This window comes from Gopherus flavomarginatus, chromosome 4, assembly GCF_025201925.1.
Source record: "Gopherus flavomarginatus isolate rGopFla2 chromosome 4, rGopFla2.mat.asm, whole genome shotgun sequence".
NCBI classification, from domain to species: domain Eukaryota; kingdom Metazoa; phylum Chordata; order Testudines; family Testudinidae; genus Gopherus; species Gopherus flavomarginatus.
The window spans coordinates 112,318,565-112,340,879 of NC_066620.1; the positions used below are offsets into that span (position 1 = coordinate 112,318,565).

The 22,315-nt window shown below is 41.1% G+C and overlaps 2 protein-coding genes across 8 annotated transcripts in view; one reads left to right on the forward strand and one right to left on the reverse strand.

Annotated features, from left to right (window-relative positions):
* PDE7B (phosphodiesterase 7B) overlaps positions 1–22,315 on the reverse strand; it is a 708,282-nt gene that overhangs the window by 232,374 nt on the left and 453,593 nt on the right. The window lies entirely within an intron of this gene.
* Positions 1–22,315, forward strand: part of MAP7 (microtubule associated protein 7) — a 197,130-nt gene that overhangs the window by 152,484 nt on the left and 22,331 nt on the right. For 5 of the 7 annotated variants that reach the window (XM_050949576.1, XM_050949572.1, XM_050949573.1 and 2 more), the window contains 4 exons: positions 9,810–9,923; positions 15,089–15,231; positions 19,293–19,387; positions 21,104–21,381. In XM_050949576.1, coding sequence (XP_050805533.1) covers positions 9,810–9,923; positions 15,089–15,231; positions 19,293–19,387; positions 21,104–21,381 — 630 coding nt within the window. The remainder of the gene's footprint in view (positions 1–9,809; positions 9,924–15,088; positions 15,232–19,292; positions 19,388–21,103; positions 21,382–22,315) is intronic. The other 2 variants (XM_050949574.1, XM_050949578.1) reach the window with 1 other exon arrangement.

Genomic DNA, 22,315 nt, shown 5'->3' on the forward strand with positions numbered 1-22,315 from the left:
TAATTTAGAGGTGCAACCTGTGTAGATTACAGGTCTGAACAGTTAAAATGCCTGGCATTGAACTTCATAGCATATGTGCAAGGTGCCTCATGTGACGTGTGACCAGGATTCATAACTGAATTTGGTCTGCTGGTTGGATCTTTAGCTTCCCCAGCTTGGGCCAGGTACTGATCAGGAGTACGCTGCAGTGTGAATGCTGATCCATGCCCCCGCGATATTGTACTACATGCTGAGTCCTGTAGTATCCAGGGCCACATCTTTGCATTAAAGAAGAAGGTGGCTGCAGGCCTCTTTTTGCCGCTCCATGAGCCATGTTAGGCCCAGAGGCCATAGTTTAGTTGTCCGCTCCCGCTAAACTTTTTACCCGAATGGTCATTAGAATATGTGTTAAAGGTGAAATATGGCTTTCGTAGAAGCTATGAATATAAATAATTTCAATATGAGATTAACCTAGGATGCAAAGTTCCAGAGAGTTTTAATGCAGGTTTCTGGTTCACACCCATCAGAGAGATTTGGAGGAGGTTTCAGAACCAAGGTCCAATTTTTAAATATTCACACTATTGAAATAGAAAAAAGTGCCAATCTGGTTTGCTCAGCCTTTTTTAATGCTGTCAGAAGCTCAGTTTAGGTTAAATGGGTTCTTGAGACTTAATTTATCTAGAGAAACTCTGCAAAGCACCGCCAAAAATGGTTGGTTCACTTCTTCCTAGTCCCTACTTTTGATCAGGTTAAAATTACTCCTCTTTTAAAACTTCATCACAAAGATATTAATTAAAGGATAGCATGGCAGTAGATTGCAAATATTCTTCCTCTCTGCTTGTTATGGTGTTTGAAAGTTCATAGTTGTTGCTTGCCTTCCAAGCAGGTTCATTGTAACTAATTACCCTGTAAATGGATGGATGGGTTGTTGTTTTTTTCCCTGTGATGGTACAGCCAGTGTTTATTTGACTTATAATTTTGGTGGTGTCAAAGTTAGAATCAGGACTCACAATTTGTCAGACCACTCTGTTTTATTAGCGCAGCGCTCCGCCAATAACACCCAGATAATGTGAGTGGCCATGCAAGGCCCAAACAGTCTTATTTATACAGATAAAAGAGCAGGAATTAGACAAAGGGACAAAGAAAGCAAAACAGTAAAATTTACTTGGGGCACAGCATGCATATCCTACTTCCTTACTAACTGTTATCGATCTGAGGCTAATACTTCACCAATTGCCCTTAAACGGTGCAATTGTTCTATGTTAATGTCTGTATTCCTGACACCTGGATTGCAACATTTTAACAATTTTGCTTAAAGGTACAGACAACATTTTTTTAATCCTTTCTATTTTCACAATATAATTCATTCTACTTTCACAATCCCTCCTTTTGGTCAAGCTTACGCCATGACCAAAATTTTACTGGTTCCACAAATTAATTGTTTTTTATCTCTTTGTTCATCAGTGATATTTAAAATCATTATATTAGCACTCTGTTTTGGGGCAATCATCTGGGTGACACAATTCTGGATATAACAGGAAATTAACTGAAAGCATACAAAAATCACCAAGATTCCAAACAGGATAGTTAGGGCTTCCTGAAACAACCAGTTTCCTATGCCAGAGAAATTGAACAGGTTACTTAGCCACTTCCATAAAGAGCTCGGCTTTTTATGAGGAAGATATGCGATTTATTACCTCATTGGTATTGTCAGGTATAAACACACAACATTTTTTTCCAATGAGAGCACAGGTCCCTCCTTTGGCCGCCAGCACTATGTCTAATGCTTGACGGTTTTGGAGGGCCACCTGTCGGATCACCCCTGTTTCTTTGGCCAGGGTTTTTAAATTTCCTCCGGTTTCATTTGCTATTATTTCAACTACTGCTTGTAACCTCAGGAGCCTTTTTGCGTGGTATATTACTTCCACAAGTGGGATAAAGGAACTGCCAATAGCCTCTGCCCAGGTGTCATTACTGTTCCATTGTGTTAAACGGACAAGGTCCTCCAGTGAGGTCTGGGGAATTGAATGGGTAGCCAGGACAGGAACACCAGTTTGAGAGTGGGCTGGGATGTGGCTGCAGACCTAGCATTTAGAAATATTAAGGGTCTGAGCTATCCACACTTGCTGCTGGATAAAAGAATTTGTCATTGTGGACTCCCCAGACCTTAAGACACCAACAGCCGAGGAACAGGCGCCACCAGAGGTGCATGTTGGAGGCAGGGCCCTTCTGGTTCTGACAACCTCAACTGAGGGAACTGCAGTTACAGTTTTATGTCCACCAGGCAGCAGGCGCTAGGCTTACTACTGCTTTTTCTTGGGCCTTGCTTTATGTAGTTGTCTGCTTCCGGCAACCCTTACGAGAGCGTAGATTGTAAGGTATTTCAGGCTGTTTCTCTACGTCGTCTTCTGGAGTCACAATTGACTCTGCATGGTCCTGAGGTGATGATTGGTTTACTGGGGGTGGTGCATTCTTACACTGCGAAGCATGTATCCACTCTGAGATGCCAGACAGTTTAATAGCCGTCGGGGTAGTAAGCAGTGCCTGGTGATTTTTTGATGTTCTTTAAGTCTCTTTACTACTTCTTCCTTGACTCTGGCTATAACAATGGCCTTTACACCTTTATCTTTTCCTGATGCATACATTTCTTATTTACACAAATAGATTGAGAATACAAACAGTAGTATTTTATATCGAGCAAAAAAGCATTGCAAATTAAACCTTGCAAGTTTTACAATCGATAACCAAGACAATTTACATTGAGACCCAGGCCTTTAATGTTTTTCTAATTTACTTAACATAGACACAATAGAGAATCCTGTCTCTTACTACCTAAATCTTAAAACAAAGAGTTAGAGAGGGCCCAATTTGTAATGCATATGGGAAAACAGAATCTTATAGTCCCAGGGGGTCATTTTTTTCTGCTATTTAAAAAAATGGCTAGCAGGATGAAATCAAATTATACTTTAATTTTTATGGGACATTATAAAATCCTGCTCCTATATATCCCCCTTTTGACACTAAGATTATTAATCGCCAGTGTCACTTCTTATTTAGTCCACGTAACAGAAAATACTGGGAGGTGATTTGGGCCTGTGGCTTTAGCTTTACATACATTTGTTTTATCCACCAGCACATTTTAAACATTTTAATTAAACACATACAATTTAAAACCAAAAACAATTAGAGGTAGTAACATTAGTATGCCAGTAGTTGTGGGAGACCATTCAGAAAATATGTTATACCAATGGTAAGCTGTTATGTTTTTCTGCAGTGGCAATTCTTAACATGTCCCCATTTGCGTGTATAATATGAATAATTCAGTTTTCCACATTTTTTTTTGAGAAACTATGTCACCTTTTTACCTTTTAACAGATGATTGGTAACTGTTTGCCATTCAATGCCAAGACTGATAGAGAACTCAGCTAAATCAGTGCTTACAGTAAGCTGAGACTCTTTTGTTGTTGTGGCAAATAGTAAATGTGATTATTGGTAAACAGAGTACTTACAGTACATTTACATTTGTCTTCTGGTGGGTTGCTAACACTTTTTAAACACTTTTTTCCCAAGAATTAACACATACACATAGCCCATTATACAGTACTTTGGATTATCTGAAAGACAAAAATAACATTTTTCTACCCCTTTTGGGGTGGCATTGATTACTGGTTAAAGAGTCCGTTCTTTTACAAAGACCCTTGCTTATTGCAGGCAAAACAGAGGAATTACCCCCATATTTTCTTGTGTTTTTGTTGTTGTTGTTTGTTGTTTGTTTTTTTTATAGGCAGGCCAGGTTTTAATGGCTTTTACTTTTTAAGGGTTATGCGGAAATTATTTCACTGTTTAGTTATTAAATTTATGAGGTGATGTACCTCAAGTTTTTCCTTTTATATAGCAGACCAAGTTTGTAATGTTTTTCCTGCTGTGTTAAGCTTTAAGTTTATTTACAGATAATAGCTGAGAAGCATTATTACCATATTACTTCAAAGGATTTTTCCAAAAATCATACACCTTATAAGTTGTTACAGGGGTACTTATTAACATTAAATTTATGTTAATGTTTAATATTAACAATAACATTAGTATCAAATCTATTAAAGGTATCTTGTTATACCATGCCTTTTATGTAGGCAGTTTGTTTGCTAACCAGGTATGTTTTTATTTGCAGCTGCTTTTGTGCTGACAGTTTTCACCTTTTTTTATTAGTTAGGTAATTTGCATTAACACAGGCTTGGCTTTTGGATTCAAAGCCATCAGCAGAGCTCAGAGACTCTGTCTTAACACACAGGGATCTGAAAAAGAAAACACAGCCTATTGCGGCTCTTTTTGGAGCCCTAATAGGATTTTAATTTAGCAGCACGTTTCATTTGCATTTCTTTTACCCCTTTCTACAATATACACTGCACATGTCCTAGGGAAAATGCACATTCTTTTTATACTATAACTTTTTAAAAACATTAGCCATATTAATTTTTACATAAGGTGTAACTGTTTGTTTTGTTCTTACAGAGTTTTTCATGTACTCTTATTAAAGTGACAGTCTGATTACACAGAGCCATTTTAAGGCTCAGTGTTTTTAACACTGCTTCATTTTGTTTTGTGCACCTCACCTCTGCTGTTGCTTCAGAGGGTCACTGTTAATTTTTAATTTTTTTATTACAGCTTTTATCTGCTATTGTTACCAAAAAAAAAAAAAACAAACAAAAAGACTTCAGAATCTCTCCCTATTCTCCTGATTTTGACTGCCCTATTGCAGCCATGACTTGGTCTTTATTTAAAAACATATTAATTTTTGTAAAGAATCAAGTTACTCCTTAAGGGTTAAATGCTAAATCCCAAAGCCAAACAGCACTAATTACCTGGGTCTTGCAAAAAGGTCTGTCAGTTTTGCAACTTTGGCCATGGCTACACTGGCACTTTACAGCGCTGCCACTTTCGTGCTCAGGGGTGTGAAAAAACACCCCCCTGAGCGCTGCAAGATACAGCGCTGTAAAGCCTCAGTGTAATCAGTGCTGCAGCACTGGGAGCGCGGCTCCCCGCTTTGCAAGCTACACCCGTAAGGGATGTGGTTTACGTGCAGCGCTGGGAGAGCTCTCTCCCAGCGCTGGCGCTCTGACTACACTCACCCTTCAAAGCGCTGCCCTGGCAGCGCTCCCGCAGCGCTGCTGCGGCAGCGCTTTGAAATTTTAAGTGTAGCCATACCCTTTGAATTAAAGAGTCAAATGAGTTTTTAGTGGCATTAAAAACAAAAACAAAACCAATTTTGACACCTAGAAAACAGGAGTTTTACAAACCAGATGTGTTGGTTTAGATTCTTAGAACTTTACATATTTTCACAGACAAATAGATACATACACATTTTCTTTTCCTTAACATTTCTTTACACTGCTTTGTTTTTACATAGCTGTATATATATTTGGATTATTTACAGGCATTCTTCTGGAAAAAGGGCCCATTTTCCCTTCAGAATGACTGCAAAGAAACCAAGAATTCTTTTTTTTAACATGGTCCTTTTTAACATTTTTCACAAAGTTTAACTGCTTAATTCTTTTCAGCCTCTGTAGAGTTAACTTTTTACTCTTTTCTTAAATCACTTGTTTATGTCCCAAAATGACACCTTTATCACCTCAGATTTTACCATTTTTAAGTATTGTTCCAGGGTTTATGCCTGCACTTACTGCTTTTCTTACTCCTGACACTATTTCCTTAGGGCTTTCAACATGTTTTTCAGTTTATCTGTTGCTTGCCTGCTTGTCTGGGCCCGATCCTGCTTTTCTTTTTCAATGAATCGTTTGTGAGTGATATTGTGGTCATTTCACAATTTTGAAAGAAATGTTCAAGGAAAGGGACCAGGAAGGGTGGGGGCTAGTTAAGGAGCCCACCCTCCTTGCTGAATTGGTAGTGGAACACTAAAGAATCAGTTATTGAGGCAGACAACAAAGGGGAACAGAACAAGGTTTTTTTTGTCCTTTTTACAATGAGATGGGAGTATGAAGGGGGTTGGATCGATCCGGGGTTTGGAGAACAGGGTAAAGGGGAGCGCTTGGTCTGGTGGTGGGAGAGGAGGCTTTTAATAAAGCTTTTAACTTATTATTTGAATCTTTGAGAGAGGCGAGTTTCGATTCTGTCCATCTACGATTTGCCTCTTTCCACCATTGCATGAAACAATCGACCTTTCCTTTTGCCAATTTAGTTTTAGATTGGCTGAGTTTGTCTTTTAAGACATCTACTCGATCCTTGTCCCAAGATCCTAACAGTGGCCACTGAGTTTTGGGATCTCCCTGAGTTAGCCTAGACCATTTTTCCAGAAACTTACAGGAGTCCAGACCCTTCCTAAAATACATAAAATGAGCCAGAGTTCCTTTAGGGAACTGTCCCGGCTTAGACATCTGGTTACCCATACAGGAGGACTTCACACACCAATCACACAAGAAGGAAATTAGGGTTCATCAGAGCAATGCCCAGTGCAACACACAAAAGGAGCCCAGAAGCTACTGCCTCAATCGCCCTTGCTTTCACACTAAGGGTCTTACACAAGGTGCGGTGCGGCTGTGATTATGATTGTGCAGATTTCACTCACTCAGACTGCGGGGACAGGAACCCCTTGGTTGGCCGATCCCTGGACAGAGACGGCACCCAGACTCAAACACTTCACAGGGAGGACAGATAGACACAGAGACAGGACAGTCCTCAGTCCGGACAAAACACAGAAATAATTACCTGACCAGATTCCTGATGTCAGATCCCGGGATCCCTACCAGAACAGAGTGGGAACCAACAGGTTCGATGGCGTAGACCTCACTGTGGCTGTGCGCCTTTCTGTTCTAGTGGAGGACCGCTTGGGCCAAGTGCCCAGGTGCTGGCTGCCACGGTCATCCTACAAAAACGGTCAGGAATCACACAGCCCCAGTGAAGACGGTTGCCATCTCAGTGGGACCTCCAAATTGTCAAAGTTAGAATCAGGACTCACAATTTGTCAGACCACTCTGTTTTATTAGCGCAGCGCTCCGCCAATAACACCCAGATAATGTGAGTGGCCATGCAAGGCCCAAACAGTCTTATTTATACAGATAAAAGAGCGGGAATTAGACAAAGGGACAAAGAAAGCAAAACAGTAAAATTTACTTGGGGCACAGCATGCATTTCCTATTTCCTTACTAACTGTTATCGGTCTGAGGCTAATACTTCACCAATTGCCCTTAAACGGTGCAATTGTTCTATGTTAATGTCTGTATTCCTGACACCTGGATTGCAACATTTTAACAATTTTGCTTAAAGGTATAGACAACATTTTTTTAATCCTTTCTATTTTCACAATATAATTCATTCTACTTTCACAGTGGTAAACACAGATATTTGGTTCCTTTGTGCAGAAACGTGTTCTGAAATGCATTTGGGGAAGGGGGGCGGTCTGTATTCTCTGACTGATTAAGGGATGAGAGAGTTCTACATGTAGCTCTCCCCTATGCACTGAGGGGAGAATAAATCTGCGAGTCTCCACATACTCAAAAGTCTTTGATTACAACATGGCCTCATGAGTGAGTGGGCACGTTATGTGTTTTTATTTGTCAGTATGTATGTAGCAGGGCTGCCTTACCTGGTCTGGGCTCAGGCTAGCCACCGTCTCAGTTCCATGGGCCCATCCCCTCCCCAGCATCTCCACCATGTGCAAGCATGCTGGCCTGTCTCCCCAGCCCAGGGAGGACTGAGGCTCTGCTGCACATATTTCAGGCTCTTCCTGCAGGGCACAGTTTTTTTGTTAATTCAAACAAAAGTCAACAAAGTACACCACTACCTCAATATAACGCCACCCGATATAACACGAATTTGGATATAACACGATAAAGCAGCGCTCCACAGGGGGCGGATCTGCACACTCCAGTAGATCAAAGCAAGTTCAATACAACACGGTTAAACCTATAACACAGTAAGATTTTTTGGTTCTCAAGGACAGCTTTATATCGAGCTTTTATATACCACAAAACTCCCTACCAAAGCAGACTATCAGGATCCAGAGGCTTTTTATTCTGCACCAGTGCTACCCTACAGGAGCCAACCTCCTTCCCTCAGCCCCATCAACTGAATCTTCACAGACTTTTTATTGGGAACACCTGAGCCCTTCCCAAATGGGTCTGATAATGAAACAGGGCTGGCTAGTCCGAGACTCCCTGGCCTATAAAGGGGCAGACCACTCTGTTACAGTGTGTGTGCACACTCTTCTCTATGAATTCTTAGGTCCCAATCCTACAAAAGCTTACCACCGAGTGTAATGTTTGTGTGTGTAGCCCTGTTGAGATCAGCAGGACTACACATGGTAGTAGTATGTACTATATTTGAAAGTAAGTGCTCATCAGGAGTAGGTCCCGATTTTGTGTCTAGTACTTGTTCTTCTGCCTTTTGCGTTGACATAATAGTCTGTGGGATTTTGCTCAGATTTAATTATGGTGACAATATTTCTTTAGCCTCAGCCTTTAACCTCCCTCAAACTTGTACTTTGCTAGCATGCAGTTAATCTTTAGAAATTGAGTTTGATTAAGAGATAGTGAACAAATCCATGGGCTTGCACAGTAGCTAGAATAATGGACACACTGAACATACAGGCTCAGGGGGAAACAAAATGATTTTCTGCCCTTCAGTTTAATAATTATGTTCTATGGTTTATTCCTTATTTTCAAGATGCAAGCTTAATGATAACTAGTGTACGTTAATGGAGGCCTCTTTAGAGTATTTTGTACTTTGTGTAATCTGTGCAAGCCTCGAAATAGTTCCATTAATTGAAAAGAGCCTTTGCAGTAGTTCATTATGTAAGGGCACTTATGCAAACAGCCTGCTGTTTTTGAGAGACCTGTATTTCTATAGTGGTGCCACTTCTGTGTTAGCAGCATTCAGGAGAGCAGCTTTGGATACAAAAAATCAGTACTTGAGGGCAGCTGAGGAAATTAAACTCTTGTAGGATAATACTTATTATTAAGATCAGCCTCTCTTTTCATGGGAGCCGGAGCAAAGTGGATTAAGAGTAGTTCAGGGGTTTAATTAATAATGTTGACCCTCTACATTTAAAAAAATACCTCAGTCTCCAGTGTAAGTCTGGCAATTGGTTACCATTTTAAAGACCAGGCCTAATGAATTCAAGTTTCAATCTTGCTTGCTACTCCTAAAACCAAATTATGGTGAATGGATGTTTTAGATGCAATAAAATCTGACATTGCAGTGTTAAGATGATTATGATTTATTGATCATTAGTCTCCAATGTATATGTAATAAATTCTGATGTGCCCATCACTGCAGTATCTGGTCTCTATATACATAATTAAGGGAAATGTCCCATTTGAGAGTGGACCAAAGAGATTTTTGAGAAATGCTAGGGTCCTAACCAAAAAATCCTTTTGTAAGGATTATGAGGGTATTCTCTCTGTGCTAGCTAGCAAATGACACATTTTTTCTAATATGATTGACGGGCTTCCTTTTTTTTAAAATGTATATGTAATTGGTCCTGTCTAGAAAAGGATGGGAACAAAAACACGTGTTAAAATCTATGTAGTCGGAGATAGGAACAAAATATTAGGACTTGGTAGCAGTTTAGCATATTATGTCAGCAATATAATGAAAAAGAAGTGCAGAGAGAGTAAATGTTTAAAATTTACAGATAGAGGCAGTAAAGTGGGTTGTGACTAAAATATACGAGTGACCTATGTGCTCTTAATCTCTGAATCATAATTTGAAGATGCCCCTGTATGGCTGGGTGCAGTATTTTGAGGCGGCTTCTGCAATGTATGGTGATTTGTAGAAAGTGTCTGATCTAACATCTTGCTTCTATGGTGCATATTCAGCTCGCCGTCTAAATCTCAGTCCATTGGAGAAGAGCATTGTTAGCAGACTGCTGATGCCCACACATTCATTCCTGGCCAGAAGTAAAAGCACAGCTGCCTTGTCTGGAGATGCAGGTAAACCTAAAAGGGTGAACTCTTAATGTTTGTTTTATCACAGCTGTTCCTTTCAAAAATTCTTTTATTTATTTATGTTTCTCCAGAAGCACTCCAGGTTTCTTTAGAGTGAGCTAGAATGGCTCCTAAAAGCATAGCTGTTCTTGGTATGCCTTTCGTTTTCTCTCCCTCTCTCTTTAGCTTAATCAATCTCCAGTATCTTTACCAGTGCAACAAAGAAAACGCCCATAGGGCAGCAAGCAGCACATCGTAGTCCACTATAGTATGCGGACCCAATGCAGCAAACAGGATAGCCCGCTGGATGTTGCTAGAGCTGCTGTGTACTGCCCCTGCTACAAAAAATACCACTGTATTTATTTTCCAATATAGAGCATATTACCCATTTAAAAAAAATCTGCTAGACTGAATTTATGACACAAGTGACTTGATTTTTCAAACTATTTGTTTTATTTTGTGTTTTAAAGAAAGAAAAGACTCAATTAACTATTTTATATTGAAGTTATTATTCATCAAGAAATTGTGCTGGTTATAGTTAACTTGTTTTCTAATGTTAAATTGTTGTTCTACTTCTCAAGTTAGGTCCCCCATTTCAGTGATCTACTAGCATGAGTAGAGTTAAGCGCATGTGTAAGTGTTTGCAGAAGTGAGACTTTGTTATTAAAAAGTTCTCCACTAACCACAAAACAACTCTTTGCTATTCCATTGAGGGGCAGAAAATAACACAGAGATTATGATAATGTCTTTCTGAGGTAGTTTGAAAACTATTCAAAAGTAAGGAGAATGTCCCAGGCATGTTTAAAACAGGGTTGTGATGTATTATGATGGAAAAGAAGCAGGTCATTCTCTGGTGTATTATAGGGAAGAAGTAGTTGCACTGTTTATAGATTGTAGAGATATTTCGTGACCACGCTATGGGATTTAAATTCGTTGGTAACATACTGTTGCACCTGTTGAACGTTTAAGTTCAGACAGGTTTTCTTAGCCCCCTCCTATAAACATGCCTTTATTTGAAATAAAGGATATTGAAGGTAAGGTGGAATACTGGTTTTGCAAGACTATTTTTCAAAGATGCTTTAACTGAAGAATTCTCATTTTTAATTAGGCTGTAGTATACAGTTCCATGGGGATAGCTTTGGGGAGTGGAGGGAGGGAAAGGTGGGCAATATTCTGCAAACAGAACAGTTAGCCAATGTGAGTCTTTTCCAGGGGCATCATGTCTTTAACAGCAAAGGCTGGTAAAATTAGTACTTAATATCATGAAATTCTATTTAGCAGGTAGGACATTGGAAATGCAGCTAGTGGTTACAGTGCTGACAGTTGAGAAAGCAAGGCTCTTAACGTAGCAAGCAATTACTGTGCTAGAGGAGATGTGAAAAATTTTCAGTCTCATGCTAAGTAATAAATTGTAAGCTGAATTGGAATATTGGCAGATATTTTAAGCAACGTGAGTGGTTAATACGCCAGGGTATTCAGGGTAGTTCTCTCTATGCTACTTGGAACTGTATCACCTATTTTTTTAAAAAAATTCTGTATGCCCATTGTTTTGCAATTTTGCCCAGTTATAGCAATAACTGCGTTATTTGAGTCCAGGGCATTTCCTGGAGATTAATGATCATCTGGTGTTAATGGCCCATGACTGTGGCCTGAGCCATCAATTCATCCCAGCCTGTCATTAATCCCCAGGAAATTACCCTGCTCCTTCATCATTATTACTTAAAGATGAACTTCAGAGCCAAAATTAAAATCAAGTTAAATATGGATTTCTCTTACTAAGTAAGCTATTGAGAACACTGAGCACAGAAGAAAGTTTTAACTAATCCGCTAAAAAAATTTCTATCAAATGCTCTTAGTGCATCTTGGTTCACTGACGATACTGCAAAAAGCATCATTCAGTTCCATCACAAATGAAATGAAGTGCTCGACTTCTAATATTTATGATGTCACTATCTAGGATAGCTTCAGAGAATCAGGAAATTCCAAGAGGTTTGATTCAAAGACACGGGATATATATATTTTTTTAAAGTTAAAATATATTTCTGTGCTGATGCCCCCTGTACTTCATGAGGGGACATTCAGCAAAGAAATTTGTGTAGAACTCCATTTCATGCTTGCTCTGCAATTCACTTTCTGGTGATGGTGTCATTTTAATATTTCATTAAACACACTGATAAAGCAAACATGTGCCCTAGCCATAGCTTTTAAGTGAGCTTAATTTCTTTATTAATGAAGTTCATTTAGTCTTCATTCCAGACAAAGGTGTATAACTAGCTCTGCTACATCAAAGGACCTTTATTAGAACAGCGGTGTGCATTTTTGTGGAAATATAATATGCATGGAAATACAATCAATCAATTAATCTCTCTCTCTCTCTCTCTCTCTCTGAGAGAGAAACTGAGAGAGACTCTTCCAAGCAAAAATGAGGCTACTGTTTTTTTATAAATAATGCAAAGGAAAAAAGGTACTGTTGAGAACCTTTCTGTCTCTGCTATTCAGTAACATGCTAAATAACGAGCATTCTCTCTATATTGTAAATGACCATGAGAGGAGAAACAGGAAAGGCACCTAAATAATTACACAGTTTGGCCTGTTTTCACTGTGAACTAAACCACACTGCCAAGAGAATAAGAACAGAACAAGGTCTGAGAATACTCTGACCAGCATTTCTGATTGCTACAAGAAGTACTTTTTTTGATCCACGTTGCACCACTAAAATTCTCTTTGCATGTGTACTCTAAACATCACAAACCTAAAAATCTATCATTTCCACGTAATAAACTTTGTCCTCTGCAAACAGCTAAGGAGAGTTGCCATCCCAGATACTGATTTCATCATAATCAACTTGGCAGAAAAAACTAGTGGTTATAATATGCTGCTTATCATAATGGGGGAAAATAATTAAGTTGTGGATTATTAGAAATTTCTTTAGACTGGCTGTTTATCTTAAAGTATATTGATAATATTAGTAGGTTTTGAATGAGGAATCCAGACAAAAATTTCTTAACAGAAGGAACTTTTTAAAGTGCAGTGGCTACTACATGTGGAAGAAGGGAAAGAATTGACAAGGATTTGTAGGGGGTCTTAATGCATGTCAGTTTGTTAACAAGAGTTAGGCCAGCTGTAACCCTAATGATGTGAGACTTGTAGAAGCGAGGATTGTCTGAGGCGAGCAGAAAAGAACTGTGTGAGAAGTTATTACGACCTTGCACTGATAATTAAATCTGTAGGCTGGCGCCCAGAAGCTGAGAAAAATAAGATAGAAGGATGGCCTATGCATAAACAAAATGCATCTGTTGCTCATCATTGTCTGTAATATTGCTTGCTATTGTCTGTAACAAAGGTATAAATGCTTGCTGTAATTGTTTACCTGTGGAGAGACCTGTCCAGGACTGGGGCAACCCAGTGTACTAGGGCACTCCCTCCCTCAATTAATATTGCTTGAGAAATAATAAAGTATTTGATTTTGCTGCACCCAAACAAAAAGCGAGAACTGAGTTTTTCTCCGACATACAGATTGTAGACAACACGTATATTTTATGCTATTCATAAATTTTTTGCAATGTTGATATTTTTATCTACTATGGCAGGGATGGCCAAACCATGTCTCGCAAGCCATATACAGCTTTTTTTACAGTTAGTGAGGCTTACGGGACTCCCCTCACACCTCCCATTCTCCACCTACCAGATTTGGGAGGGGGTGGAGTTTGGGGCTTCTGCCCTTCAGTGTAGTGGTGGGACTCAGGGATTCTGCCGTAGATGACTGGTGTCTGCTGATGGGGAGCAGGGGGAGGCACACAATTTAAAGGTTTGTCCCCCTCAAAACCTTGAGTCATGCCCTTCAGTCACGCCTCCATCCCTACCCTCAGCAGCTTCCCCCCACCCCCCAGGTCTTAGCACCACATGGAGAGGGGATGGCAAACAGCTGGGAGCTGCAGAGAGGGGCTGCAGCAGCAAAAGCAATGGCTCTCCCTACAGCTGTCAGCTGTTTGTCTCTGCCTCTCCCCACGGCTGCAGCTCCCAGCTTGCTGGTTTCAGCATCTGCCATGCAGGGAGGAGGGCCCGGCAGCACCATGTGACTGAGCAGACCCAGCAAACTCTGGCAAAAATCGAGGGGAGGGATGTGACTCGATGTGTCCCTACCCCCCCGGCATTGCTTCTGGCTTCTGCCCAGCAGGGATGGGGGATGTCTCGAGGCTTCAGCCCTCCAGGGCACACCTGCCAGGGCTCAGGGTTTCAGCAGGAGTAGGGCTGAAGCCTCAAGCCCTGGTAGGCACACCCAGCCCTTGAACTTCTGAAGATTGTCATCTGCAGCTCGGCGGGTGAGTAAGTTATGCCACCCCTGTACTATAGTATATCCATTTTAATGATAACATAAAAATATACATGCATTTTATGCTACAAATCTGTTCTGACTGAGTGGTACAGTATATTCTGGGTAGGGTAGAAGAAGAATACATTTATTCAGTGTCTGTTTATTTCTGAAATATTGTAAATTTCACCAAGCGATCACAAGTTCGCAAGTTATCCTTAACGCATGATGTGACTTTGTCAGTTTGACGTGAAGGAATGTAATTATTTTGCTAGACTGCTGAACTATATTCTCTGTATAGATGATGGCGTGTTTTGGTCTTTGTATGTGTATCTCTCTTTCAACCACCCTTCCTGCCCCAACTAGTTCCTGAAAACCTAACTGTAGTCAGATTTTTGCCTGATTTTTTTTTCAGATTAAAATGCATGTCAATGAATGTACTAAGCTAATCAATTTCAGATAAGTAATTTTGTGTTTGTTGCTTTACCAGAACCATCACTTTTAAAATAAAAGGGAATATCACTGTCTGATGTCCATTTGTTTTTGAACACCTTCTCATCTTTGATAAATATGAAAATTGCTAACATCTGGAATAATTTTTAACTTTCAATTTAAAAGGTATATGAATTCCGATTAGAAATGTACCAATAGATATTTGGGGCTAAATAAATGAGTATCAAATGATGCTTCTGGTTTAACTTCTAAAAATGTTCCTTGTGTATTAATACCTTCTTTCTTTTCTCTCTCTTGTGGCATTCTCTCTCTTTCCTGTTTCCTGCTCTTGGCTTTCCTTTATCACTCCTCCAATGCTGTTCTGTTTAAAAAAAAAAAAAAAAAAATGAAAACAACCCACACGTAGTTATCCCCATTTGTCCTCGTTCAGCATCTTGCAGCCCCATCAGTCCTCTGTCCTACAAGGCCATGAACTGTAGAAATCCAGCAGACCGACCAAAATTCTTTGACACAACAACTGGACGTAGGAGGACCACGCACTCAGCAGGGGTAAGCATGCTAGTTGTATGTAGTCTAGCAGCTGTAGCTGAACCGTGTCACATAAATACACAGTAGAACATATGAAAAAGAGACGTGGATGGTTCTGGAGAATGGTAATGGAGTCTTTCACTTCTGGGTCACCAGTTAACATCATGCTAGTTAGTACCAATTGTTTAACAATAGCTTTGTGGCTTTTGTGAATTCAGTTGTTTTCAGTTCAGTTTCCTAAAGGGCAAACATCAAACTGCCAATCAGCACCACTGCTATTGACATTCTTCTTGTGTTCTATGCAGTATTGTTGTAACCGTGTTGGTCCCAAGATGTTAGAGGGGCAAGCTGAGTGAGGTAATATCTTTTATTGGACCAACTTCTGTTGATGAGAGAGACAAGCTTTCAAGCTACACAGAGCTCACACTAACAGAAGTTGGTCCAATAAAAGATATTACCTCACCCACCTTTTCTCTCTAATGCTTCTTGAGAGTAGTCTTAGCTAAGAGTAATACAAGACATAGAGACGGTGAACTATGCTTTTAGCCTTGTGAGATGGTCCTTTCTTATCATGTTTATGGCACATTACCAGGACTGTGAAGCTTTCACTGCTGCTGCCCTATGCTAAATTTGTCCTGTGAATAGAGTATTTCAGTGTCCAAGGTTATCAGTCTGGCACTTTTTATTGGGTTCATAGAATCATAGAATATCAGGGTTGGAAGGGACCTCAGGAGGTCATCTAGTCCAATCCCCTGCTCAAAGCAGGATCAGTCCCCAACTAAATCATCACAGCCAGGGCTTCGTCAAGCCTGACCTTAAAAACCTCTAAGGATAGAGATTCCACCACCTCCCTAGATAACCCATTCCAGTGCTTCACCACCCTCCTAGTGAAAAAGTTTTTCCTAATATCCAACCTAAACCTCTCCCACTGCAACTTGAAACTCTTACTCCTTGTTCTGTCATCTGGTACCACTGAGAAAAGTCTAGATCCATCCTCTTTGGAATCCCGTTTCAGATAGTTGAAAGCAGCTATCAAATCCCCCCTCATTCTTCTCTTCTGCAGACTAAACAATCCCAGTTCCCTCAGCCTCTCCTCATAAGTCATGTGCTCCAGCCCCCTAATCATTTTTGTTGTCCTCCGCTGGACTCTTTCCAATTTTTCCACATCCTCCTTGTAGTGTGGGGCCCAAAACTGGACACAGTACTCCAGATGAGGCCTCATGAATGCCAAATAGAGCTGAATAATCACGTCCATCGATCTGCTGGCGATACTCGTACTTATACAGCCCAAAATGCCGTTAGCCTTCCTGGCAACAAGGGCACACTGTTGACTCATATCCAGCTTCTCTTCCACTGTAACCCCTAGGTCCTTTTCTGCAGAACTGCTGCCTAGCCACTCGGTCCCTAGTCTGTAGCAGTGAATGGGATTCTTCCGTCCTAAGTGCAGGACTCTGCACTTGTCCTTGTTGAACCTCATCAGGTTTCTTTTGGCCCAATCTTCTAATTTGTCTAGGTCCCTCTGTATCCTATCCCTACCCTCCCGCGTATCTACCACTCCTCCCAGTTTAGTGTTATCTGCAAACTTGCTGAGAGTGCAGTGCATGCCATCCTCCAGATCATTAATGAATATATTGATCAAAACTGGCCACAGGACCGACCCTTGGGGCACTCCGCTTGAAACCGGCTACCAACTAGACATGGAGCCATTGACCACGACCCGTTGAGCCCGACGATCTAGCCAGCTTTCTAGCCAGCTTTCTATCTACCTTATAGTCCATTCATCCAGCCCATACTACTTTAACTTGCCAGCAAAAATATTGTGAGAGACCATATCAAAAGCTTTGCTAAGGTCAAGGAATAACACGTTCACTGCTTTCCCCTCATCCACATACCCAGTTATCTCCTCATAGAAGGCAATTAGGTTAGTCAGGCATGACTTGCCCTTGGTGAATCCATGCTGACTGTTCCTGATTACTTTCCTCTAAGTGCTTCAGAACTGATTCCTTGAGGATCAGCTCCATGATTTTTCCAGGGACTGAGATGAGGCTGACTGGCATGTAGTTCCCTGGTGACTGGCATGTAGTTCCCTGGATCCTCCTCCTTCCCTTTTTAAAAGATGGGCACTACATTAGCCTTTTTCCAGTCATCCGGGACTTCCCCCAATTGCCATGATTTTTCAAAGATAATGGCCAATCGCTCTGCAATCACATCCGCCAACTCCTTCAGCACCCGCGGATGCAGCACATCCAGCCCCATAGACTTGTGCTCGTCCAGTTTTTCTAAATAGTCCTGAACTACTTCTTTCTCCAAAGAAGACTAGTTACCTCCTCCCCGTACTGTGCTGCCCAGTGCAGTAGTCTGGGAGCTGACCTTGTTCGTGAAGACAGAGGTGATAAAAGCATTGAGTACATTAGGTTTTTGCACATCCTCTGTCACTGGGTTGCCTCCCTCGTTCAGTAAGGGGCCCACACTTTCCTTGACTTTCTTCTTGTTGTTTTTTCATTATATTTTTTTAATTAAAAAAGAAGAAAGGTTGACATAGTTGTTTGGTGAAGAAGACCATTTGTGAATACTATTATTAGCAAAAGTAGCTGAGTGAGCAGTTATTCCCACTATGCTGTCAGTGTAATGTAGAAGCTGATAACTGTGATCAGATTTATTTTTAAATGTGTTTAGGAAGTACATGGTGTTGTTTTTTTTTAATTGACTGAGAATAACAGATCTACTGAGTCTCTTTCCATCTTCAATACTGCTGGTGTCACTCTGACATGCATAGTTAAAGACATTCCACTAATGATCCAAATCCTGCATTTTTTGTGTACCTAACAATTAATGGGCTAGGTGCTCAAGGGCAGTCAAAGGAAGTATGCCAATTTACACCACCTGAACATCTGTCCATTGATTTTTTTTTTTTTTTTAAGGCAAGTTGTCATTGTGCAAAGTATTTTCAACAAGGTCCATCATTTGCTAACATTTAGAAAAAAAACAACCTTTCCATTAAAATCTTATTAACGCCCAAAGAATTTCAGGATTTATGGCGGTCAATAGGGAAAAAAATAAAGGGATTGCACAAGAAATTCCTGTTTCTTCAACTTTCTTTTCCCATATTTTATAAAATCAGTTAATGGCTCAGATAAACAATATAGACATCTTTTAACTAATCAAATTCCAGATCAGCAATATGTAGTGCCTTCCCCTCTACCAGTGCTGTGCTTGATACTTGGCCTTGGTAGTATAATATTGGTCTCTGACAAGATTATGTTGCTCCATGAATGGCAGGATGCTATCTGAGAAAGACATTTAATAGATACCCATGCACCAGTCTTGTTTCCTCTACAAATTGCGAGCTATATTTTGAATTCAATATCCCTAAAAGCTGAGGGTTTCTTATATTTAAAGCTGCTCCTACAAATACATATGGTCCCAAATTTTGATCTACTTTGAAACTGTTATAATCTAGTAGAAAATATGCTCTGAGTTCTGATAGAGATATGAGCTAAGAAATTAAGAAAGGAAAAAAGAAAATAACTGTTCTGCATAAGATTGAGCGTGTGAGCTTTTTGGCTGCCAAGCCAGCAGAGAAGAGAAGGAAAAGAACCATATTTCAAGCCTATGATGGCAGCTGTGGTGCTAGCACATAAACAAGGAAACAGAATAAATAGAGCTATGTACACTTGAGCTCCATAAGGAGCTTGTCAGGAATGAGGGATGGGAACTTGCTGTTTGCCAACTGAAGAAATACAACATTTATAGTGAATGAAGTGTTAATTTCAAGCATCTCCATGGGTATTGCAAACAGTGGAGAGAAAATCTGTGTCAATTTAAGGCTTTTTGAAAAGTTTTCCGTAGCATCTTAGGATAGCACAGAGTGACTAATATGCGTGCATACTATCAAGTACTCATTTCCCGGCACAAAACATCATTACGTTTGTTACAGGAGTTGTGTTTGTACACTTACCAGCCGGGCTGTAGAAAGTGCTGAGGCAGCACTGATTTCTCGTTTTCCTATGCTGAATGTGTAGTCCTTTGCCCATGGGAATTACTCGTGTGATATGATTTTCTGTTTATTTGCTGATCCTTAGACTGACAAAAAAGAAAAGGACCTCTCCTCCAGTGTAAAGAGACTTCACTCTCCTTCCAATCCCAAAACTAGATCACTAGCGCTCTCCCCAGTTTGGTAAGTGAAGTACAGATGCTGGGATTCAGCTATATCAAGCTTTACTTCTTGTGCCATTGAGTGACTCAGCAACAGAAAACATGTATTAAAAAGGCCATTAAAAGACACATTAAGCGGTGGCGAGGGACATTGTCTGGCTTGCTGGGGAACGGGTGTACTGCTGTAAGGAGGGAGGAAGTAGTGAGGCATGGACACTGCTGCAGAAGTAGAACAGGACAGCGTGGGATGCTGACTCCTCCCCCCAGGGACTGGGAGGGCTGGGGAGTTGATAAAGGACAAGCCTGGCCGGAGAAGCCCCCTTTCCCCCAGACCAGGCAGAGTAGCACCCACCCTCCTACACTTGGATATGGCAAAATACCAGGTTTGTTCAGGATCTGCTGAGGGCAGTCGCACTAGTTGCTCCTTTCTAGGAGGACTGGGAAGGAATCTTTCCCTTGCCACCAGATTGGCCAAGGTGGAGTGGGAGGGTTCGCCTTCCCCACAGCAGGTTCAGGGAGGGCTTTGTTACGATGAGTAGGGAAGGGAGTTAGGCTACGATGTTGCAACTCATTATGCCAGTATGGGGCAGATGTCCAGTGCAGCTACTCCATAGGGAAGGGAGACAGTGACCAGATAAATGGCTTGGTAAAGGATTTAAAGAAGGTGTTTGTTAAAGGAACAGAACGGGGCCTTCGAGACGCCTATGACTGGCACAGCAAGGAGCTAATCCTCCCCCACCCCCACCCCCATTTATAGCCCACTTTAACCCTCATTTGAGGAGGGAAATGGTAAGGTCCCAGCAATGAGGTGATTGGGGACCAGGATGGAAAGAGAGAGTCGCTAACGGAAACTCCCTGGGCAGATATTGAAATGATCATGGAGTTACCTATACTGTACACTTTTATCTGCCAGGTACTCCCAGACATCTAATAATAAAATTGCACCCCGGTTAAACCATATCTAGTGTCTCCTGTCCTCCTTCCAGTACAGCCAGACAGTGAACAAATATTTAAAAAGGAAAGTGTTCAGTGGTCAGGGATAGGAGAGGAAGGAAGATTATATCCAGGGCCGGCTTTAGGAAGTGCGGGGCCCAATTTGAACAGTTTCGACGGGGCCCCGGCAGGGATGACTAAAAAAAAAAAAACCAAACCAAAACAACAACAAAAAACACCTGTAGAAAAACAAGTGGGGCTTGTATTCACTGGGCAGTGCTCTGAGTCTTCGGCAGCGGGTCCTTCACTCGCTCCAGGTCTTTGGCAGCACTGAAGGACTCGCCGCCGAAGTGCTGCCGAAGACCCAGAGCAAGCGAAGGACCTGCCACCGAAGTGCCGCTGGAGACCCGAAGCGCCGCCAGGTGAGTAAAAATTTAAAAGGTGCCTCTAGCCAGGGAAGGGATTCTCACTGGGTGCGGGGCCCTCTTAGGCGCGGGGCCCGATTCGGGGGAATTGGTGGAATTGGCCTAAAGCCTGCCCTGATTATATCCTGTCAGTGCCCTTCTCACAGATGTGTATTAAGGATTAATTAGTTAATGTTTGTAAAAAGTTTTGAAGATTAAGTTCTGTATAACAGCTAAATAATATTATTCTGTCTCAACATGTTTCAGTTTCCTCTTGGTTGGGAGGGAGACCTCGAAGTGATGATAGTTTGTTTTTTGAGCTATTACAGTTTTTATCTATGGAGGGAATAGAAAGATGCCCAACCTATTGCCATCATTCTGTTTTCTTTGTGGTTGAACAGGCATGCATCCAAGTCCATGCCTTTTTTGCCTGGCACCCCCAAACAGATAACCTCCCCACCTGGCTCTTCCAAAGTGCCCTCCTCTCAGATGCGCCCTCCCTCCCCTGGCAATATCCGACCAATCAAAAAAGAGCTGAAACCAGATAGTCAGAAAAAAGGACCAGAAAAGGAGCCTGAGAAGGCAGCTGAGGAACAGACAGAAGAGGGTAAAGCAATTTCAGCAAGTGGTGGAGAATCTGCAGGGGAAGGTTTCTCTGTCAAATTAGAGCCGGCTCAAGGTAAGGATCAGGGATGTTTTTGAGTCCTTCTCTTTTCCTCTTCTCTTCCCACCCGGTTTATTGCATCTTTATCAGTCACAGTACTTCTCCTTCAATAATTGGTTTGTACAGTCCTTCAAAAATTCCTTAGAACGTGTGATACATTATTGATTTAATCCTTTACCTGGCTTAGCACGATTTAGCCTCAAAAATGTGGTTCATGGTTGACCCTCGTGTCCTCATACAACTGCTTTTCCAAGCTCTGTTAAAGTGGAACAACTGTTGCATGCCACTGGTGTTAGAGGGAGTGTCTCATGAAACCATCTCCTGAAGTCACTCAGGCAACAAGAATGTCCAGATCTGCTAGTGGCTTTTTATTATTTCCCTACTGGAAATTCAGTGTCATGCAAAGATGATTGCCCAAGGCAGGAAAATGAAATCATAAGGTTACCCAATCTTTCATTTTTAATGGTAAGGAATTTGCTGGTAAATTAATCTCTGGAGTATTTTACTGCTGCAGATACAGTTCTATCCAAGTGATACAGTTCTATCATCTGTTAGTCTATAAGGTGCCACAGGACTCTTTGATGCTTTTACAGATCCAGACTAACACGGCTACCCCTCTGATAGTTCTATCCAGGTGCAGCAAGACACAACCAAAAATATGTAGGTAGCCATTCAAATGACAGATACAAGATCATAAGAAAAACAGGATAAATGTTTTCTCCATTGATCAGTGGGAGAAGCTGGTGTTCTGTTTCTGCTTGTTGTTTTAAGGAACTATAGTACTGAATGCTGAAATCTTTCTCAGAAAGCCAGCATAAAACCAGAGGGTAAGTTACATTATAGCTCAGTGATATTAGGCCTGGCTGATGAATGAACAGAAGCAAAGATGCCAACTGTGTTAATTAAACTAGATCTGTACCAGTTTAGCCATGCTGGTACCACATGCCAA